Source organism: Typha latifolia, chromosome 12 (genome assembly GCF_019914945.1).
Source record: "Typha latifolia isolate L0001 chromosome 12, TyphaL0001v2, whole genome shotgun sequence".
NCBI lineage: Eukaryota > Viridiplantae > Streptophyta > Magnoliopsida > Poales > Typhaceae > Typha > Typha latifolia.
Window position 1 is genome coordinate 598,467 of NC_133097.1, and position 23,740 is coordinate 622,206.

Here is a 23,740-nt window from a genome sequence, read left to right on the forward strand (position 1 = left end):
GTATTTGAAGCTACAACTTTATAGACAGACTTCTATATAGATCAGATAGAACTTCTATAACACCCAGATTTTAAAAAAATCGCCCCAGGCGCCAAGTGCCTGCGTCCCAAACCTGCCCCCTGTCATCTCTTTCTTTTCCTTCTTCATTCGTGCCCACGCTACCACTGCACCTCATTTATTTCCTTCTCCACCCCTACCATCTCTCTCTGCCTCTCCTCTTGTGCTACCAACGCCGGAGAGACTCACGCAAATCCAAATCCTAAACACCTCCTTGTAAGCCCATAAACCTCTCAATTAAGCCCATAAACCTCTCAATTAATTACGGTAATCATCTTCCCTTACCTCGCCTTCATCGAAGTTCCTGGCAACTAGCGACTTCTTGTCTAATCGTCCGATCTAAAAGCTCCGGTGAGGGGAGAAGTAGATTTATGTGGTCTTCAAGCTCTAAGTGAAGGAGGGGGGCACCTCCATGGCCGCCGGCCATGGTGTGCACCATGTCGCCCTGTCGGCCACCATGTCGCCCCGTCGACCACCCTGGCCGCAAGGCGAGCTATTTCCGCTCCCTTGTAAGCGGGGAGAATGGCAAAACTGCTCCACTACAGGCTCGACCTATGCCCCTATCGCCGAAGAAGAATTGTTTTCGTTGGCCCACTAAAGCCGACGAAGCTTTCCGAACACTCCAAAATAGCCATAATTATAACCCCACTCCTAGTATTACCGGATTTTTCTAAACACTTTGAGCTTGAAAGCATGGCAAAATTGATATGGGGCACCGAACTATGCGCGGGTAAATAGTTGCTTAGAATCTTACCTTCGCACATCATGAGTTCTAAGTCGAATAAATGAGCTACATGACTATCATTACTGAATGGTGGTATAATATCAATTACCACACCAATTTAAATACCACCCCTTTCAGGCACACTTTATGGATACAACCCTCCACAATTAGCTTTACATTCGCAGTGCCATCACATATTGAGTTAGTGGAGGCTTATCTGTAGGAAAAGGACTATGCAATCGATGATTCGGTGCATTTGAAGCTGCAACTTTATAGACAGACTTCTATATTGATCCGATAGAACTTCTATAACACCTAGATTTTGAAAAAAAAAAAAATCCCCAAAAAAAATTTGGTCTTTAGTACATATCCTTAACCTCCTCCATAACAATTCTAAGAAAGACTTTCAACTCTTTGCAGTAAAGGCGATTCAATCTTATGAAACATACCACAATTGACTAATAGCATTTTATAGTTTGTATTTAGATGATAAATAATCAAATTGTGATACAGAATAGTTTCCACGATTAGAGAGCGAGAAGCAGGACCTAGTCTCCCAGTCACTTGCAACAACGCAAACACGAAGGAAGATAGTCAATCATATCATGATGTCAATTGCCCTACATCATATTCTTCAGTTGCAAGGAAGATAGTTTGTCTGCTCAGTAACTATATCATGCAACCATGAAAACTTAGGAAAAGCAACAGAACCAACATATCATTCCTGTCATTGAGATTCAAAGCACGATATTCTTTAGTTGCAAGTAATGAGAAGCTGTAGGAAAATTTGTAGCAGTTCCGATGCATGCGAAACCACCTTTACAAGCGCGATAGATCTCAGAGACAACAATGCACATCTATAAAATGCCTCAATTTGAAACGACCAATCTGGATTCTGTTTAAGAGTTCTACAGTAAATGGATAACTTCAGTGTAGCTACTAGATCTTCTTTCTATACCTTGATGATTCAATTAAGACTTAAAAGTGAGTTCATGCTTGTGCACAATGGGAAGTATGGGATCTCCAGGATAAAAGAACATGACATAAATGCTATAGACATATCTTTTTGAGTAAATCCTACTCCCCTGTCAACTGTCAAACCCAGCCCCAGTCCATCCAGATCCAGAAGTTCCTCTTCCCTTAGGCAAGATCATGTTGCTTTTTCCTCTTCCTGAAGTCAAGGGTTTCTTCTTCTCTTTCACTTCAGCAGGACGTTGGCTGTGATCATTGGTGACAGATCCATCATTATCACGGGCAGCTGAATCTGCTGGTTGATGTTGGGCAGATTGTGGTACTATCGTGTTGCTTTGCGTATGTTGTGTAGGCTTTCTTTCCTGATAAAAGAAAAGAGAAACTTTTGTTATCACACATGAAATGAAACAAATATGTATGCACTAATGACCTTGCTGACTTTTATGCTAATTCTAGAATTTAATTTAATTATTTGTCAATTCCAATTTGTAATGTGTGAAAAGGTGACAAGGTTCTTGCTTCACCTATAGAAAATCTCACTTCCAATTATCAATAAGTTCAAGAAAGTAATTAGAGATGCATGACATATTATTCCTTATAAATATATAAATATTGTTATATCATATGTTCTAGCTATATTGTATCATGTATGTTGTACATGTATGTTGTACATGTATGTTGTACAATCTTGTAATGCGTGAATGAGAGAAATCCTTAACCCTCGTGTAAAGTATATAGAAACCTTAAAAATAAAAATTAAGGTAATATAGGTCTAGATACCTTTTACATGTATCATTTCAATGATGGACTATAATATTTATTGTGCCATAGTAACAATTATAGAGCCATAGGGCTTGTTTGGTTTGAGGCTAAGTCTCGAACTTGATTAGTTAGTCTTATTTTTTTAATTTTTTAGAGAGTGAATTTGGTTAGGGTTACTGAATCAGGTTAAGAATTCTTACACCAATTCAGAGACCCTTCATGAACTCAAACCAAACGGACCCTAAAAGATTAAGAAATAGGTTTTGACAGGGGATGGGACCGATGACCTCCATAAAACTGGCTTATAGACATCCACATGGACTAAGTCCTGCTTATAGACATTCAGAACTGTTAAATGAGAGGTATAATATAACCAAAAATAAAATCTTACTGATTGATTTTGAACGAGCTAACCACTTTTTTATTAGTTCAGCATGAAAGTTGTGTATAATTCTTTTCTTATACCATATGAAGGAATAGAGTTTACAAACTAATTTAGTCGTTCATTATGTCAAATGATCAAGTGTTGACCAGTAAGTTAATAGTGGAATGGGTGGGTGGATAGGATGATGGTGCATAGCAGAAATTCAAAATTGAGAAAAAAGAGAGACAAAACATCTCCCCCTTTCTTTCCCAGAGGTGGTTGTTTTGGTTTAACTTTTAAGTGTAATTAGATGCCAATACCCATAGACACATATCATTCTCTGCTTTACTCTTAAGGCACTTGATCAATTTGCATAGTCTACTTGATCAAAATCCAATAGATTTCTGTTAATCTGATTACCGATTAGTCCAACACCAACTAAAACAAGCCACAAATTTCGCAAGTGTTAAGGAACAAATGGTTGCTTTACTTATTCTCTCAACAAAATTACAGAAATAACTGACATCTTGATTAAGAAAAGGCAAATATGCACGTTGTCAAATTAGGCATTTGAACCTGATTTCAGCAATATTAACTTAGAAGGGGATCAATGGAATTGATCCCATTAAATAAGCGAACAATATACGAGGTTTGAATAACAACCTTATTGATCATTTTACTAAAGACCTACAACGCAAGCTAGATTAGAAAAAGAAGCTTTTGTAACTTGTGACCAGATAATCTAGATCATTTCATTAGTTCCAGTTTGTGGCTATTAACAGAAGCCAAGTTAGCATCGTACACAAAATTGCAATGTGAAAAAAAATAAAGTGGCAAAAGTTAATAAGAATATAAATGGAGAATGATACAACTAAATATTTGAAAGAGAGGTTAAGAAAGTGAGAGACAATGAAGCACTTACAGAAACATCAGAATTTCTGCTGGGATTTAGAGCCTCTAGTCGTTTCTTTAGCTCCTCTAATCTTGAATGTTGAGTAGCAGCACTTTCTTGGACCTATTAATATGCAGTCATCATGATGATCTTATAAGTTATGACAAAAACAGAACATATTGGCTGGCAAAAAGATGTAGGGCATAAAAGAACAATAGAAGAAAAGAAAATAAAAGATGTACCAGTTGACTTAAATCATCACAAAGCTGCTTCTTGACATCCTCTTCATCTTTAACAGCTTGTGCTGCAGCTTCCCAAACCTAAAATGCTAAACTTAGTTTATTCATCAAAAACCATCAACTGCCAGTCACAAGAAAAACGTTAAGGGAATAAAGAAGTAAATAAGAAGCATGTATATGTAATTGTTGTCTTAAGTATAATCAACTGCATATGTAGTGATTCAAAGTTTATATTGTGATTCAGACAACGGAGACTATTTGAGATTTAGACTGTGTTCTGACCCATAAATATTTTGTTCTATTATGGTATTTCAGAAAGAAAAAGTTAAAAAAGAATACATGGATTCCAAAATTTTAATTAGTTCTTAGGCTTCAATTTACTAGTTCTCCTTTATTTGTATATTTTTTTCAAATAGAAATAAGTCATTGTTCTGATTTTATTGCATTATTCCTGCAGTAATCCATACATTCCTCATAGTAGCCGTAATGGGGATTGTAACTTGTAAGTGTAGATCAGTGATACTCTTATTAGAATCCAACTAGGACATAAATAATTAATGATAAGAGCTAGTTATCTGCTGTAACTTGACGTTGAAAACAATGAAGATTTTGACTAGTTTATCTCTTTTCTAATGAGTCACATTAAGAGCCTAATAATCTATAAAATAAATTGAAGTCTTTGTAAAGGTATGAATGTAAGGCTGTATAATTTATGAATGACAAGAGGACCTTTCATTATGTGGGGCTTGACTGGACTGACTCTACCTATTTTCTTTTCTCTCTTGAATCTTATTCTGTCTTCTTCATTTCTACTCTTTCTCTGGTATCCTTTTTCTAATAGATCTACCATTGCATTGTAAAACTCCTTTCCTACCTCACCATGAAATTTCATATAACATATGTTAGGTTAATTCATCTATAAATAATGCTAGCAAATAAGAACTTAACCCTGGTGCTGCTATTTGAAGTTTAAAATCCTCTCTCCAACAATAAACCCTACATTGTGGTAGCTCCGCCATACATATCCCTGATAACATCGATATATCTAACAGGCACTAGTTTCCTGACTTCCTTCTCTAGAACCAAACGTGTTAATCCTAGGATACCATAGATTTTCCCAAATACAAGATGTATGTTCCTCTTCTTTCCTTATTAATCATGATGGCATTCCTTACATGATGCATTAGGTGATCAAAATAACATCAACAATATGTACCGAAAAATTGCTTTAGTATTCAGCAAAAGCTATCTCCAGAACATGAAAAGCCATACACAGGAATATCCTCCACTTTAGGACACAAGTTGCCCTAATATGAATCATGTTACATCATGAGCTCCTTCACAACCCTTCTACACTGAGCAATGAAGGCAGTTATTAATAAAATAGTAAAATTATAAATGACAATCAACAAGTTTGAAGAGCAGTAAGTCATCAGAAAATACTACTGGTGTGGCTAGAAGTGGCTAAAGCTCAAAATAAGATATCATCTAGTTATCCAGCTAGATGACCAAAGAAAGAATTTTATCCCAATAAAAAGGTGGTCAAACTTCTTTATCCCAGGACAAATAGTCACCCAATTCACCACTTGTATGCATCTCTGTTTGGCAGGTGTAGATGTAGCAAATAACACAAATCCGCTATCATAACACCTAGCACTTCAACTGGGTAGGGTCAAGCCACTATTTCCCAAAGCAACCCATTTAGATCCTGTCATGACCTGTAGATCTACTTAAATATCAGGACCAGATTAATATATATATATATATATATAAAGAAGCAGGTACTATATATTTGACACCAACTAAACTCAACCCAACTATCCAAATCAACCAGACAAAATGGGCTGGCACAGATGACCCAATCTGTCTAAAGGGCTTCATCTAGGCCTGAGCCAGCTTCCTTTCCTCCATTACTATAACTTTGTTAAGAAAATATTGACCACAAGTAATAATTTGTGAACTATGAACAAGTAGGAATAAGTTTGATTAGTTCTTAGAACATGTGGTGAGTTGGTGTGATGCCATAGTATAGAGACACAGCCAGTCTTTGGATTAGGTGTGTCTTACATTTTAGAAGAGTAAAGTTGGTCTAGCCACCTTTTTTACTTTTAAGCTGTTCTAGAAGAAAAAAAAACCAACCAAACAACAAAAACTTCTCTCTAGTGGAGCAAGAATCAATTCCTGATGCAGGGAAGCATCGAAGGAGATAAATTAGACCTCAATCCATTGATTCGCACACAAATACCAAAGGGGAGCACTTTCTTAATTTGTTAATTCTAAGGAATATCAAATCAAAGGCATCAACTTTTGGAAAGACACAAAAGTTGGAAGATTGAGAAAACTCTCAAATTTTCATTAGAATAAACCAAACTGAATAATTTCCTTTGACCACAGGCCTACATGACTATTTACAAACTAACAAAAGACTCAAAAACCTAACCTGACAAAAAGACGAACTTTCCGTTTATGAAAAATTTCAACTTCTCATTGATGGAATTTAAGTTTAAGTTGAAGTAAGCAAATAGGAACAAACAGAATCATATGCAAAAGATATAAGCACAACAAAACTTTCCTAAAATAGAAAATTCGCTGATTTTGAGGTCTAAATGATGGAATTTAGCTGAAATCCATTTTGGGCCATAAGAACATGGTTGTGATGAGTTTTGATTAGAGACATATCTTCCATTGGGATACCAAATCTCATTCAAATTCGAACTCATTGCAGCTTGTCTTTCCTATTCCAAGTAGAATTCCTTTTATTTTTTAATACAAATATCTCCATAATATTTTATTTCTGACCAATATTTCTTGAATAGATCAATGAATCATATTTTAATCTTGGATCCTTTGAATAGACCAAAATTACTTTTCATTCAACCTTTGTCTGTCCCTAAAGAGGAAATGACCATGTCCAAGGTCATGATGTCTACAAAGTGACTTTGAGAAGCATCTAAAAATTTTGTAATCTACTCCACAGAAGGACCTGAGATCACCACCAAGATTTCAAAACTTGGTATCAGAATAGGGATCGGCCATTCGAAAAAATGATAAGTATTGGTTGTATCAGCTGCCCGTATCAGATTGAACTATTTTTAATTACATAAAATTTTAAATATTATTTAAAAAATTTAAAAAGAATTTGAAAATTTAAAAAAAACTAACAAAAAATAAGAAAATAAAAATTAGTCATATATAAAGTCTAAAACCTAAAGAAAAAACTCACCCAAAACTATGATGAATTTTAATTTGCATTTAATAAATTTTTATGCTCGTAGATTACTACTGCAGAACAACAGTGAAGTGAAAGATCTCTCTTTTCATTGTTATTCTACAGCAGTAAGAAAAGAGGAGTTAAAAAAAAGGGTGAGAAAAAGAGAAAATATTCACCAGAGCACCAAAGTGTAGAGTAACCGAAGGGCCTCACCGGATTGGCCGCGGATGAGCTCAATGAAATGTGAGGGTGGGAGGAGAGTATGTGTGTGTGAGAGATAGAAGGTAAAAACTGAAAACTTAAAAAGAAGGCAGCTGAGAACATCAATTACGAATATTTTCTAGGTTAGTTACATTTTATATTCAACCTGAATCTAAAAAAAATTAGTTTCGGCAGAATTTTGACCGATTCAGCTATAAATGCAATCCAAGACCGCAAGCAACCACTAAACTGGTTTTCGAGATCAACTGATTTTGGGAACCATCATCACCACTAATGAGGCACTTAATTTTAAGACATTCATGTTGTTCCATATTTCTTTCAATTAAAACTACATTAAGAAATTGGATATTGAGATAAAGAAATAGTATATACAACTTATTTCAACCAAAAATCAACTTGGGATTTTCATTATCAGAAGCCACCACATAAGAAATAGTTCAAGAATCTATGAACTTTCATCCCAATTCCCATATGAGAGGAAAAGGAGAATTTCTTAGGATGTCACCTCTAGAGTTGAATGACTGGAGTCAATATAAAGACTTAATTTTATATATATATATATATATATATATATATATTCAAGATACATCTATGAGATCAAAAGTCTAAAAATATAGAAAGCATAAAAAACCGTTTACCTAGATGATAAAGGCACTAATTTTTTAGTACATTTATTTATTTTGAAGAGGCAATGGTGCAAATACTAGTTGTATGTAAGTACATCAATGCTCGTGACTTAGTGATTTGCATAAAACTCGTCTCGAGTTTGACTGATTCTTAGCCCAAGTTTGGTGTAGCTCAAGTTTTTTATTGAGTCGACTTGATTTTCCATCAACTTGGGTCAACTCAGCCGAGTTTTCACTAGCTGCCATGAGTTGTTGAACAATGGGTCATGCCATAATTGGTCACCTGAGAGGGAACAATAACTATTGAAAGTTTGTTGAAAACTATTAATATATATACTCCTATATTGTACCTGAGGGATAACATACCTAACTATACATGTATTTATTGAGAATGAATCAGAGTTTTTCCATTCATCACATGGTATCAAAGAAAATACCCAGGGTTATTATCTTTGAACCCTTTCGTGAACTCATAGTCGATTGATCTCCCTGATCGACAAATCACACTCATCAACACCTCGCTGTCGTGAGCTTCATCTCCTTAGACGATTCACTGCCATCGACTGCCGTGAGCTCGAGTGGCAAACAAGGTCTTCATCGATACCATTGTCGACTTCATAGACAGCTTCAAGGTCTCTATTGACTCCGCCCCTTCTCTAGATCTACATCGACGTTGTCGTCAACTATAGACAGCTTCAAGATCTCCGTCGACTCTGCCCCTTCTCTGATCTCCATCGACACCGTCATCGACTTCATAGCTCGAGCAATAGCTCGCAAGGTCTCTGTTGATGATGCCATCAACTCTTCCCTCCAACTAGAAGAGGTCCTTGTTGACGATGTCACCGACTCTTCCTTCTTGCTTGGAAGCTCCGATCGGAGAGGCCTATGAACTTTGGCGACAGTGCATAACATCACTCGAGGAGATTGTTCTACGAGCTTACCAACCAAATAGTCCCTATCGAGAAATAATTGATTAGATCAATTCATCTCAATTTGTTCCTGCTTGAAGTTTGATCTAGCAAAGGATTAATTGATTCAACAAAGCCTCTTGCTTCCTGTTAAACCTGCGACTTGAATCTGTTATTACCATTTTCAATGGTTAATTCTAATATAGTCCGTGATTATCTTCCTTCTTCCACTGATTTTATACTTGTAATTGTTGCTAATTGGTCATATTAGTTTGACACGATAGAGAGTGATGGTCGTGATCTCTCTATTGGTCTTGACAACTCCACTATTATGCCCTTCGATGACTCCAAAGAGCATGCTACTTGGAAGGCTCATGATCGTCATGTTCGGGCATATTTGATTGCCTCTATTGACAAAACTCTTCGTCCGGATTTTATTCTATTTAACACTGTAGTTAATCTTTGGTGCTACCTTCGATCTCGTTTTGTCAAATCTAGTGGTGCACAACAAGGCAAACGATCCATCCAATAGTTCTGTGGTCATATGCGAGATTTTTGGCATGAGTTATAGGCATTAGAGGCTTCTAACTTTCCTTTGCAGTTTGCCAACACTTATGAGACCTTTAGAGAGTGTCGTTAGTTGTACCATAATCTATATGCTCTTCGCTCGGAGTTTGCTTCTTTGGCAGGGACATTAGTTCATCGAGGCACTTTGCCGAGTTTAGAATCAGCTATGGCTAAGCTAGTTGTTGAGGAGACTCGTCTACGTATTGTTCATTCTTGATATGCTCCACTGATAGCATTTCCTTCGACCGGGTTGGAACAAATTCTTGCTGCCGCATCTACTAATTACTCTCACTTAAACCACTCTTGCTCTCATCCTCAATGTTCTCATTGTCACAAGCCATAGGCATTTAATTGAGATATGTTGGGAAATTATATCCTAAGAAATGCAAGAACCACAAATAATAGAGTTGTCCACACCCGACTACATCTATGGCTATTATCATTTCTTCTGAGATGCCCTTCACCATTTGATGCAAAACATGGTGGAGAGATGGGGGGGAGGAAAGTAAGAAAGAAATGAATGGGGTTTCACACCTCCACCCTAAAAATAATTTCACACCAAAATTCTCCAGAGAGCAAAATCACATAATCTTTCATTTACCTCTGGGTCTATATATAGATCTACAATGGAATTAAGCAAAAGACACCCTACATAGGAAATAAATAAAAAACACCACAAATAAACAAAAATTATAACCAAATCCCTATAAGAGGGACTATCAACTGTTGGCGCCCCCTGCGTTGGTACACACGTCATCAAGTCCTATCAGTGATGTCCGCATCATTCTCCCTGAGTGGGAGAGAATTTGACCCCATCGAGTGTGCTGCTCTACTGCTTTCGTACTTCTCTAAGACATCAGAGTGATGCACCTCTAAATCGTGGCAATCAAACCACATGTCATCAAATGTAGGTCATCCTTTCCAACGTACTAGATACCGTTAGGTTCCACCTTTTCTAGTTGAAATAATCTCATCATCTAAAATTTTATTAATTTCATCTGCTATGTTAAGTAGAATATGTGGATGGCAACCAACTTTATTATGCAATTGGATTCTTAATTTCTTACCTCCTATCTTCTCTCTAGACTCCTCTCTCCTCCCTCTTCACCATCCTTCCATATCTACTGTTGGCAAGATTTCTCCTCGCTTCTAATCTCCCTCGACTATCGAGTCACCCCTTTTCTTTAGGATCTCGACCACTTCGTTCCCTTCGTCTACTTCCCTTAATCACTTCCACAATCAACCCTCATCTTCATTCCCCTCTATAACCCTAACATCCACTTCACCCGTCACCACCACCATCACCCATATTATTCCGTGTTTTCGTCCCTGCTACAGTTCGAATCTGCGAAGGGCATAAATACGCAAGTTATAGATTGGGACATTACGGATCCAACCCAATTAGTTTCGTAATTATCTGACTATCGGAGAATATCTGACGAATATTTTTCCACGGCTGCGTGGACTGATTCCTGTAATACATCCAGATCTTGAAGGAATAGTTGCGTAGCCGATCTTTTGGTTCCAGATCCTATAAATTTTGTATCAGAGCCTATTAGTATTATTTTGAGCAATTCTGTTACTGATTTCTTTATGCAAGTCATAAATTTGTGATACGAATGCAGATACAGACTCAGACAACCTATAATAATGGGTCATGGGAATGAGATCTATAGGTTTTGTCTAGGTTTGTAACCATATACTACCTCAATTGGACTTAGACTTATTGATCTATTAACAGAATTATTATATGCAGATTCAGCAGTTGGCAGTTTTTTATTGCAGTCTCTTCGATTTTCGTCGACAAGAGTTCTAAGTAGATTACCTAAACTCCTATTGACTACTTCAGTTTGCTCGTTAATTTGTGGGTGGAAAGCGGTTGAATACTGAAACTTGGTTCCCATCTTATGCCATAGGGTTTCCTAAAAATAGCTACTGACTTTCACATCCCTATCTGATATAATAGTTTTTGGTATTAGTGCAGCCTAACGATTTCATCAAAATAAACTTTAGCAACTTGAGAAGCGTCAAAAGTTCGAGAACAAGGTATAAAGTGGGCCATCTTTGAAAATCGATCCACCACCACAAGAATGGAATCGTGCTTTCGAGTGATCTTTGGAAGTGCAAGTATGAAGTCCATACTAACATCTTGCCAAGGACAATTAGGAACAAGTAGAGCCGTCTACAATCTCGTATTTTGCTTTTGCTGCTTAGCGAGTTGACATGCGTGACATCGACTAACAAGTCTCATAACATCTCTCTTAAGGCTTGGCTAGAAAAATCGATGTTCCATAGCTTCAATAGTTTTCGCATAACCAAAATGTCCTGCTAAACCCTCAGCATGCAATTCCCAAATTAAAAATTTCCTTAACGAGGTGCTGGGAATGCATAACTTTTGAAATTTAAATAGATAGCCATCCTGCAAGATGAAACAATCTATTTCTTGAGTCACTCCGTCGTTTAATAAATTGTAAACTTTATGAAAATCCGAACATGATTCATATTCAGTTTTGATTTTATCAAATCCTATTACTTCCGCAGTTCCGCATTCATCTTTGAAAGAAGAATCATGCGACGACTCAGTGCATCAGCCATTTTGTTGTCTGCTTCAGATTTGTGTTGCAAGGTGTACGTATAGTCCTAGAGAAATCCAACTCACCTGCCGTGTCTAGCATTAAGCTTCTTATGGGAGTTAAGGTAACGAAGAGCTTCAGATTATAAATTCTTGAGGGAGCAAATAATGCCTCCAGTGGCGAAGAGATTGAACCACAACATAAAATTCCTTATCGTAAGTGGTATGCTATTGTCTGGTTTCATTCAATTTTTCACTAAAGTAGGTAACTGGATTCTTTTTTTTTTCAATCTATAATGAAAATAAAGATGGATCTAGGTAGTGGATCACTGAATAATGCAACAATAATTAATTTTTGAATATCTTGGAATCTTACGTGGTGGTGATTCCACTATGACAACAAATTCTTTTTGTTCCTCGTCGACAGTAATTTTCTCGCTCATTGTGAGTTGGATTTCTTAACGTTCCGATGTTCATAGAGCAATTAGTCGTACAAAGAATAAATGTTGAGCGACGTAGAACCCGGGAGAGATGTCCATAAACTCGGAACCTGACTCTGATACCAAAATGGTTTCACACCACCCTAAAAATGAATAGAGTTTCACACCACCCTAAAAATGGTTTCACACCAAAATTCTCTAGAGAGCAAAATCACATAATCTTTCATTCACCTCCAAAAAAAATATATAACAGGTCTATATATAGACCTACAATGGAATTAAGCAAAAGATACTCTACATAGGAAATAAACAAAAGACACCCTACAAAGAAAATAAACAAAAGACACCTCAAATAGATAAAAGTCATAACCAAATCCCTATAGGAGGGATCATCAACCATTGACGTCTCTTGCGCTGGTACACACACCGAGTCCTATCAGTGATGTCTGAATCACCATTCTTGTCTTGCATACTGCTCCATCAAATCGTCTTCAGCAGATTGAGCACACACTGGCCCAATAGAGTCAACTCCTTAGTCGTCTTTTACAAAATCCAATGGCCACTACATCTACTTCTCTAACAGATCACTTAGCCATGTCTGCTCCATCTAATATTACTCGTGACACGTGGATTGTGGACTCTGGTGCTATTCAATATGACTCCCAATTCTTCTATACTTATTGTTTGCTCACCCATGTCACATTTGCCATCTCTTTAGATTGCAAATGGATCCTTTTTTTTTATTTGCCAGTCTGGATCTATTACCATTACCTTGAAGCATTCTGGTCATCTTACTTTACTACATGTCTTGCATGTTTCTGATCTGAGCATGAATCTTCTCTTAGTTAGCAACATTTGTTATTCTGACTATCATGTCTTATTTATTACAGCTTCTTATGTTGTGCAGGATCCACTTACTAGCCAAGAGATTGGAGTTGGTTGTAGAGTTGGTGGCTTTTACCACATCTCCTCTTCATCTGCCTGTCTCACAAATTTCCCATTTTGTTGGTGTTGCTCTTTCTCTTATTGATTTGTGGTATTATAGGTTATGTCACATGTCCAAATCTATCTTAAAGGTATTTTCCGTTCTAAAGCCTTAGGACAAGATTCTTTTGGTTTTAATTCTATGTCAAATTGTGTGGGTATTAAGTTAGTCAAACTATCAGTTCTTCATTTTTCTTCAAGTAATAGTAAAAGCGGTTCATCTTTTGATCTTGTTCACTCTGATATATGAGACCATGGACCTTTATCTTACAAGTGTGGATATTTGTATTATGTGAGCTTCATTGATGACTTCTCTAGACATACTTGGGTTTATCTCATTCGTCATCGCTCTAAGACTCCCCAAGTTTATCAGATTTTTACATCTATGATTCACTCTCAATTTCACAAACACACTAAGGTTTTCAGATCTGAATATGCTCGAGAGTACACCTCTATTGTTATGCGTTCCATTCTCCATTCTCATGGCACCATTTTTTAACGGTCTTATCCTTACACTCATTCTTAGTCCATCTATCCTTTGTTCTTTTTGGGCAAAAACTCTCTTGACTTCTGTTAAACTTATCAATCTCATGTCTTCTCTCCTATGAGATCACTCTCCTAATAAGATTTTTTTATCTATTAAACCATATTATAGTATTGTTCATGTTTTGGATGTACTTGCTTTGTTTTGCTACCTACTTAGCGATGTGTTCTTCTCGAATATAGTTATGAACACAAAGGTTATCGATGCTATGATCCTTTGACTCGTCGTATGAAAATTGCTCGTCATGTCTCTCTTCTAAAGGATATTCCTTATTACTCTCAAATTTGAGGACCTCACTTTTCTTGAGCCTCCATCTTCAACATCCTCTCTTCAGTCTCCTCTTGATACAATGCACACTTCAAATTCTTCTAAGGAGGCTCTTGTTGGATGTCCTAGTGATTCTCTCCCTTGTCGTCCTATCACTCAGGTGTCCTCTCGACGAGTTATTCATGTACCTCCTTCATCTTCGGATTCACCTTCTACACCTTCTTGTCCTACTAGTACTGTAGGTCCTTACTGATCTCAGCGTGAGCATCATTCTCCTTAGAGATATGGATTTATTGATGCTGCATGCTATTCTTTTGAGTTCACACCTTTCTGATAGCTCTTGATGGAGACCATGAGCGTAATTCTTATTAGGAGGCTATTGTCCATCCTAAGTGACAACATGTTATGAATAAAGAATTTCAGGCTTTTGCACGCACTCAGACATGGGATGTTGTTCCTCTACTAAGTGGCATTGAGCCTGTTAGTTGTAAATGGGTTTACAAATACTTGTTCAACACTATACTTTGATTCAACCCTTCTAAAAGGAACATCAGCTCTCACAATTCCATCTTCATCTACCAAAACTACCAAAATCAAGAGACGGCCTACTGGATCTATTGAGCGACATAAAGCTCATCTTGTTGCTAGAAGTTTCACCCAAATGTATGGCATTGATTATGAGGAGACATTTGCTCATGTGAACTATTGTTAGTACTCTCCTTATGGTAGTTGTCATTCGTCGCTAGCCTTTATATCAAATAGATGCAAAAAATGCTTTCCTTCATGGTGATTTGGCAGAAACAATTTATATGCAGCCTTCACCAAAATTGTATATTCCTTTATTCCATGTTTGTCGGCTTTGTCGTGCCATCTATGATCTCAAGCAAGCACCTCATGCTTGGTTTACGCAATTTCATCGAGCGATGAGAGAAGTTGGTTTTGTTGACAATGATCATGGTCACTCTATGTTTACGTGTATTTCTCCACAGGGACATGTTATTCTACTACTCTATGTACCTGACATGATTATTGCAGGTGATGATTCAGCTACTATCAAATCTCTATAGAAACATCATTTTCAAATAAAGGACTTGGATCACCTGCTTTTTCTTCTTTGGTCTTAAGATTGCTCACAATGAGAGGCATATTGTATTTCAACAAAAGTATGTTTTCTATTTGATCAGTCGAGCAGCTATATCTGATTATTAGACAATTGATACACCTCTTGAGCTTCATGTGAAGCTTCGTCCTATAGATAAGAGTGTTATTGACAGATCCAACTAGATACAGACAACTTATTGGACAACTTGCGTATTTGTGCATCACCAAACCAGGTATTTCTCATGTTGTGAGTATAGTTAGTCAATTTGTACTAGCTTCTCGATCTACTCATTATACAGCACCACTCTGGATTCTCAAATATGTGCAGGGAACTAATACTCGCTCTCTATTGATGTCTGCTCATTCAACTCTTGTTCTTCATGCTTATTTCAATGCTGATTGGGCTGGTGATCCTATCACTCGTCATTCTACTACTGGATTCTATGTGTTCCTTGGCGACTCTCTTATATTGTGGCGGAGTAAAAAGCAAGATATTATCTCTTTCTAATACTAAAGCAGAATATAGAGCCATGTCCACTACTTCTAAGAAAATTATTCATCTTTGTCGTCTATTAGGAGATATTGGCATAGTAGCTCCTACACCTACTGCTCTTTATTAGGATAACAGGAGTGATATACATATTGCAAGCAATCCTTTATTCCATGAGAGAATAAAACATATTGAGGTAGACTGTCATTTTGTTCGACATCAGTTTCTAGTTGGCACTATTAGTCTTCCGCCTATATCATCTATGGAGCAAACAGCAGATTTCTTCATTAAATCGCATCTCACTCCATGTTCTAGATATCTAGTTAGCAAACTCCTTGTGTTTGATTTACCTTTGAGTTTGAAGGGGGCGTTAATGTATATACTGCTATGTTGGACCTGAGGGATAACACACCCTAACTATGCATGTATTTATATTTACTCTCAATGGGAATGAATCAGAGTTTTTCCATTCGTCACAAAAACCATGACCGAAACTCATTGTTCAAGAATCAAGACTGAAACCAAGATTGCGGGTTTTGACCTTGGTTTTTTTTACTACCATTTAAAGTTTGAAGCCAATCTGTCCTAGCCCAAAATTTCTGTTTTCTCTAAGGATCAAAACCATATAGACACTTCAAAGCATGGCACCCAAAGCCTCCAAGTTGAAAATTGAAACTCAAAATATTCCAGCAGAATATAGAAGCAAGACTTTGTTATACGGTGAAACAATAATAAACATTAGAAATCATCATCTAACACATAATGAAGGTGAATCTGACACTTTGATGAATAAAGCAGAACTAATGGTAGAAAGAGAACAGCAGAAGACAGATTAAATTCCAAAGCAAGAATAGTAAACCTTTTTTGCTTGTTCCTCCTTTACTTTAGCCAAACGTATTCTCTCAGTCGACAACTCAATCTTCTTTCGCAGATGCTCAAGTGCTTAAAGAGTGCAACATGTAGAAAAAACAAGAATTAAAAAAACAATGCTTATAATTAAGCACAGACTGTGTAGTAAGATTCCAAGCAACAGATATCAGAACGCCTGAAAAGGAAGCTATTCTGAAAGTGCAGCAACCTGCTTTCTTTGGACCAGCTGTCAGTTTCATCTCCAACGTCAAACTTTCTAGCTCACGCTCCACATCACGAATTTTGGAGTAATTTTCTTGGATATATCTGAGATAAAAATGAATCTCCTTTATACGTTTAGAAGAGCAATGTGACATCAATAATGAGATGAAAGCCTTAATAGTAATTTAAAAAGTAATGGTAAGAACTTGACCTACTATATGGCAACACAAAATTCAAACAGGAAAAAGAAATCCACTTATCAAGTAATATCTAGTGGATCTATTATCTGCTATAAGCCTATATGAGAAGTACTATAAGCATATGCATACAAGTATTATTAAATGGATAAGCTTGTAATAGTTAGGATACCAAGTAAGGTACTTTAGGGAACAATCTTTACCTTCGAAGAAATTTTGAAATGAGGATGAATGGATAAAATGTCTATTTAATATTATATGGATATCTTACCTGGTAGTAGGCACCTACAGGCACAGTCAAGAGAGATTGAAAAAAACCACACATCGAAAATGTGGAGCTAGTTTTTATTTTGTGGAAAATACAGGAACCCTAAGAGGGTAGAAGAATCTATCATGAAAGATAACTGGGGTACTTCCATATTTATAGCCCTGAAAGGGAAAGCCTTCAAGTGCTAAGGCTGTTGTTTTGCAATATTGTTTACCTTTTAATAATCGACAGAAAAATGAAAAAACAAGAACTACTAGAAAGATAAGGATGCCAATTAATAACTCTTAAGCTTTCCAAGAAGCAAAATGAGCAAGGAATAGAAAAAAGAAGAAGCAAATATTAACGTCTTGAGTTCTCCATTCTCCTATAAAGAACAAGGGGTTACTTTACAAGCTATCAAAGATTTACTTAAACGAGCTATCAAGGATTTACTTAAACAAACCATCGCATTCTGTTAGATAGCAAACATAAATAGGTTAGATTGCTTGTAACAGTTTAACAAAGCAAAGGAATAAGAATATGCATTAATATGGTTGGATATAGGGGGACAGTGGCAGAAGATTTGATATGCTTAGGGTGGGGATGGCTTGAGGAATCTTCGGTATTACAAAATGAAGGGTGCAGTGACTTTTCCAATATAGCTCATATTTGATTGAGAAAATTAATTTCTGATTAAATAAATACTTAAGGTGGATGAAGGTTGGTTATATTGTTATTAGGGGTTTCTCCAAATTTCCGCTCTCTCTCTCTCAGCACCATATTAATATTGAAAGATAAACATTTGTTGTACTCTTACACATTTCAATAACTACAGATGCAAATGCAGACACAATTCACAGAAGAAGAAATCTTTGCACGAATTAAATAATACACAAATCAGAAATTACAGTGTAAGAGTCTATCAGGGTCAAACATTGACATATAATCAAAACTCAAGAGGAAAAAGGAAAAAGAACCAACTCGGAACTTCAAGTTAGAACATCCGAGTTATGAAATCGAAGGCATAGGGGCCGAAAGAATATCCCAGAAAACAGAGAACGATTTAATACCATTGCATCGTAATCAGGAGAAAGAACCCAAACATCGGTGTTCCAACCAAAGAAACAGTAATTAGAGGCCAAGAAATGCAAGAAACAGCAAAACTAAGAGTTGAAAGGATCAGATCTGGGAGGAGAGAAGGCATAGGAAGGTCGGAATACGTACTTTTTGAGCTGGATCTGCTCTTCCTCAATGACCTGAAGCAGGAGATGGCAATTCACAACGCCATTGAGAGAATTGAAGAGAAATGTAGAGAGATTTAGAGGGAGGGGGCAGAGAGAGAGAGAGAGAGAGAGAGAGAGAGAGAGAGACGCAGACCTTCTCGGTGTAGGCGATGACGGCGGAGTCGCGGGCGAGGCCGTCGGGACCGATCTCCGGAAGAAGAGACGGGTGAGAGGAGGCCATCGGATCGAGTTCAGGCTCCTCCTCCTCCTCCTCCTCCTCCTCCTCCTGGGATCGGAGGATTAAGGTGGAAAGAACAGAGTACGATAAAAAGGGGGGGAAATTTTTACTGGGTTTCCTTTTTCGGATCTTGGGCCTCTGACTTGTGACTGAAATAATTCTTAGTATATATATATGGATTGATTATATGCAAATCAAATATATGGTCCCATGGTCTAGTGGTCAGGACATTGGACTCTGAATCCAGTAACCCGAGTTCAAATCTCGGTGGGACCTTATACAACATTTTGTATCAAAACCATTTTGGAATTTTAATTAGTTAAAATAAAATAGGTAATTTGCAACAAAAAAAAAACACACTTTATTTTTTATTTTGTAGAAGATGACAGTTTTTTTTCTTTTCTTTGTATAGTGAGACATTTTCACTGAAAGTCTTTTCCTCTAGGTCCATATGAAAAAATTAGAGAGAAATTTAAGTTACATAACATGTATTCTTATACTTAATTGGATATGTTGTTATTATATAATAACAACAAAAAATAAATTATTTTCTTCCACCAGTTAAAACGGAATAAAAATTTTAACGTTTCTTCTTTATTCCTTTTTCATCGATCTCTTTTTTCTTCGCATCATTAAGTGTTTTCATTCTCATTTTTTTTCGTTACAAATAAAAAGTATATTTCTTCTTCTTTTTTTATAATCCTGATACTTTATATATTCCAAATTACTATATTTATTGTTATGGTTTATGCAAAGTCTATAGTTTATTTAAAATATAATTAGAATATTGCTAAAATGGTGGGTATATGATACGATTCGATCTATATTGGCTCCACGCGTGATATTGGATTCATAAGAATGAGCCTATTTATCTAGTTGAGTAAGTAGAATTAATAAAATCTATATTTGTCAAGGTGCATTCAAACGCAAGGACCGCGTTCAAACGGGGCAGTTCGAATGCCTGCATCACGTTTAAATCAACAGAAAATGGAATTGACGCGTTCGAACGAAAACGGGCGCGTTCGAACGCGGCCGTTCGAACGTCTACATCACGTTCGCATCGATAGAGAACAGAAATTCCGCGTTTGAACGCAATCAGGCGCGTTCGAACACACCGCGGCGAAAGTGTGAGTTAAATTAGGGATTGTTAGGGTAGAATTAATAAAATCTATTTTTGCCAAGGTGCATTCAAACGCAAGGACCGCGTTAGAACGGGGCAGTTCGAACGCCTGCATCACGTTTAAATCAACAGAGAATGGAATTGGCGCATTCGAACGGAAATGGGCGCGTTCGAACGCGACAGTTCGAACGTCTGCATCACGTTCGCATCGATAGAGAATGGAAATTCCGCGTTCGAACGCAATCGGGCGCGTTCGAACGCAATCGGGCGCGTTCGAATGCACCGCGGCGAAAGTGTGGGTTAAGTTAGGGATTGTTAGGGTTGTTTATGGTGTTTTTATGTTAATTATGGAGTCCTTAGGGTGAGCCTCTATATATATATGTGGAGGAAATCCTAATTGAGATTTTTTTTTATCTAGATTGGAATTGGCTTTAGCCTCATCTCCTTCTCTCTTGATCCTAGCCATTGACGCTCTCTCCCACCTCTCTCCTCCACCATCCAAGTCTTTAGTCGGCTTCTTCTAGCCTCTAACCTTCCTCTTCCACAACAGCTTCTCCCCCTTCACACCACAAACTAACCCTAGCATCCATATGACCATTGGAGGGCTATGAAGCTAGGATCTAAGTTTCGGAACCGTTGCGGATCAGATTAGGTCGGTTCGTAACAGTATATGGACCGTAATTCATAACCATTACTCTTATAGTTCATAGTTGTAACTTTTGTGGTTCATAATTATAACTCTTATAGTTTACATTTATTATTCTCTGTGGTTCATAATTTTATTCTTAAATTTATAACTATTGAACGTAATTTATAGATATTACTCTCATAATTCATAATTAGTACTCTTGTAACTTGTAATGTGATTCACTATTATTTTATGTATTATATATATATAATTATAAGAGGAAGAGTAAATATTTATTATTGTATGTGCTTTCAACGCAAAAGTGGTACAAGAGTCTAATAAAAAAAGTCAACTCATGTTAAAGATAAGGGATAATTCTCTTTTCACCTCTTGAATTATCACAATTTTCTACAATGACCTCTTGAACTATTTTTTTAGTGCACACTGACCTCTTGAACTATTAGAAAATTTTCATCCCCTGATGTCATTGATAGAATCAATGAATTGACCAAATTACCCCTCCACTTATAATAACGAGATAATTGCATGGCAGAGCTAAAATTAAATATTTTAATTTTTTTTTGAAATTTTTTTGCTCCCCCAACTCTTCTTCCTCTTTCTCCAACAGCAATGGATCTGCCCTAGCTATCTTATTCTTCTTCTTCCTCTTCCTCCTCCTCCAATAGTAATGGATTTACTCAACTATCTTCTTCCTCCTCCTTCTCGAGCAACATTAGATCTTCCTCTTCCTCCTCCTCGAGCAACATTAGATCTTCTTCCTCCTCCAACAGTAACGAATCTGCCCCAACTTTATTGAATTCAAGCCCGAGCTCAGTCATGGGAGAGCAGAGGCAGTCGAAGTTACTCTTGCCCAACATCTCTCCCTCTCTAATATATGAACCATATTCTTCTTACTTTCTCCCAAAAGATTATTTTTTTATGCTCAAATCTTTAGATTAGATCTTTAGTATATTTTACGATAGTTTAGATGGTGGAAAAAAGGATAGTGATAGAGAACTTAATAAAAATCTTCAAATCTTGGAAAAGATAAGTAGATAGTGAAAGCATTGGAGCCTTAGAGGAATTAGAGATGCCATGAAGGTGGGAGGTTGAAAATGTCATCTTTTTTAGAGTAGCTTGAAGATGCCATGAAGGTGGGAGATTTATGATACTAGTAAAGAGAGAAGCTTGATGTTGCTAGAGCTTAAAGAACGAAAAAATTGCTTTTTAATAGAGGTGGGAGGTTGGAAAGATTGGAGAAGGTGGTGGGTGGGGTGGGATGTATCAAACTTTGGGAGAAAATTATGGGAATTGGGGCCAACTAGGAGAAGGAGAGATGGTTTTTAATTAACTATCTAAGAGTGTTTTGGTCATCATAAAAGATTATTTTAAATTGTCACATGTATTAAAGGGTATCCTAGCCATTTAGTTATCACATGATGACAACTTATGAATGAAAATAGCTAATGGAACCTTAACAGAAAGAGTCAAGTAAAATATTTTTTATAGTTAAGTGAGTCAATATATACCAAAACAAAAGTTCAGATGGGTCATTATGAAAATGAGCGATAATTCAAGTAGTGAAAATAGAATTATCCCTTAAATATATAGGAAACTTCTCTCTTCTTGTACACAAAAAATGGTTATTTTTTTCACTACTCAATGAGTTTGACGCACCAATTCCATTAGAAGATAAATCCAAAGTCGGAAAAAACAAATTTGAATAATAAAATGTAAAATAAACATCTCATACAAAATAAATAAAATATATTTTTTCGTGCAAATCACCCAAATATATTTCAAGAAGTTGTTTTTTTTAATATCTATAAGCATTTTGAATTTTTCTTTAATTATGATTAAAATATGGTTGCCGCACCAAAACTATTCAACCTTTTTAATGTTTGTTGCAATGAAAGTGGACAAATATACATATGTTTTCTTTATATGTTTGCAAATGTTATCAATCGGCACTGCAGAGAGGGGAAAGAAAGGTACGTCAAATCTTTTTGAAAATGGAACCATTTTTCCAAGAGAAAAACTGTGAATAATAACTAAATCCTTTAAATATCTACAAACCAAGATAGCTTGAGGAGATTTAGATGGTTATTTTTGTTTAAAAAATATCCACTATATATGCTATAGTTTTCAAATTTTACTAAACATCATATTGGGGAATTATTTTCTGATTTCAACTCACAATCTAAGCTCTCAACAATTAATATCAATGGGCAAAGATTTGACAATCCTAAACTATTCTCATAGACATAAGATGTGATTGATTAGAGAGCTCACTATTAAAATTAGTGCAAAATCCTACTATTCTCTAGTCTTGGTTAAGATCCTAACATGTAGGATGCTTGAGTTAGTCTTAGTCAAGATTCTAACTTGAGCAGGTCTCAACAGCGTTTAGTTCAAAGTAATAGTTCAACGATACACACCGCTTGAAACATAAATTAGGCAGCTTACTATTTTTGTTAAAACTTGATTATGCTTAAGTACATTTGTATCTAGATATGGTTAACTCTTTGTCCATCACATATTTAGCTATTTCTCGACAGCGTTTAGTTCAAAGTAATAGTTCAGTGATACACATGGCCTGAAATATAAATTAGACAGTTTACTATTTTTATTAAAACTTGATTATGCTTAAGTACATTTGTATCTAGAGATGGTTAACTCTTTGTCCACCACATATTTAGCTATTTCTCGACAGCGTTTAGTTCAAAGTAATAGTTCAGTGATACACATGGCCTGAAACATAAATTAGATAGCTTACTATTTTTGTTAAAACTTGATTATACTTAAGTACATTTGTATCTAGAGAGGGTCAGCTCTTTATTCACCATATAGCTATTTCTTTAGTAGAGCTTCTATTATCGTAAATCAAATAAAAATTGTAGAGAAGGTTTTGTGGAGATTACCTTTTAAGTTTGATCATGTTGTTACTACTGTTGAAGAGTTCAAGGATCCCTCTATTTATTCTCTTAACCAACAAATGGGCTAAATGGTGGCACATGAAGAGAGGATGAACAGGTACACAGAGAAAAGAATGGAGCAAGCTTTCCAAACAAAGT

At 36.3% G+C, this 23,740-nt stretch overlaps 1 protein-coding gene and 1 non-coding gene across 2 annotated transcripts; one reads left to right on the forward strand and one right to left on the reverse strand.

Annotated features, from left to right (window-relative positions):
• Positions 1 to 1,637: 1,637 nt before the first annotated feature.
• Positions 1,638 to 19,032, reverse strand: LOC140798784 (uncharacterized). The gene is made up of 7 exons (XM_073152826.1): positions 18,835 to 19,032; positions 18,682 to 18,713; positions 17,021 to 17,118; positions 16,802 to 16,884; positions 4,014 to 4,091; positions 3,802 to 3,894; positions 1,638 to 2,115 (listed from the first exon to the last, which is right to left on the reverse strand). Exons 1-7 carry the CDS (start codon positions 18,919 to 18,921, stop codon positions 1,870 to 1,872), a joined length of 717 nt encoding a protein of 238 aa, XP_073008927.1. The 5' UTR covers positions 18,922 to 19,032; the 3' UTR covers positions 1,638 to 1,869.
• A 90-nt stretch (positions 19,033 to 19,122) lies between these two features.
• TRNAQ-CUG (transfer RNA glutamine (anticodon CUG)) lies at positions 19,123 to 19,194 on the forward strand. The gene has a single exon. It is a non-coding gene; the product is annotated as a tRNA-Gln (tRNA).
• The last annotated feature ends 4,546 nt before the right edge of the window (positions 19,195 to 23,740 follow it).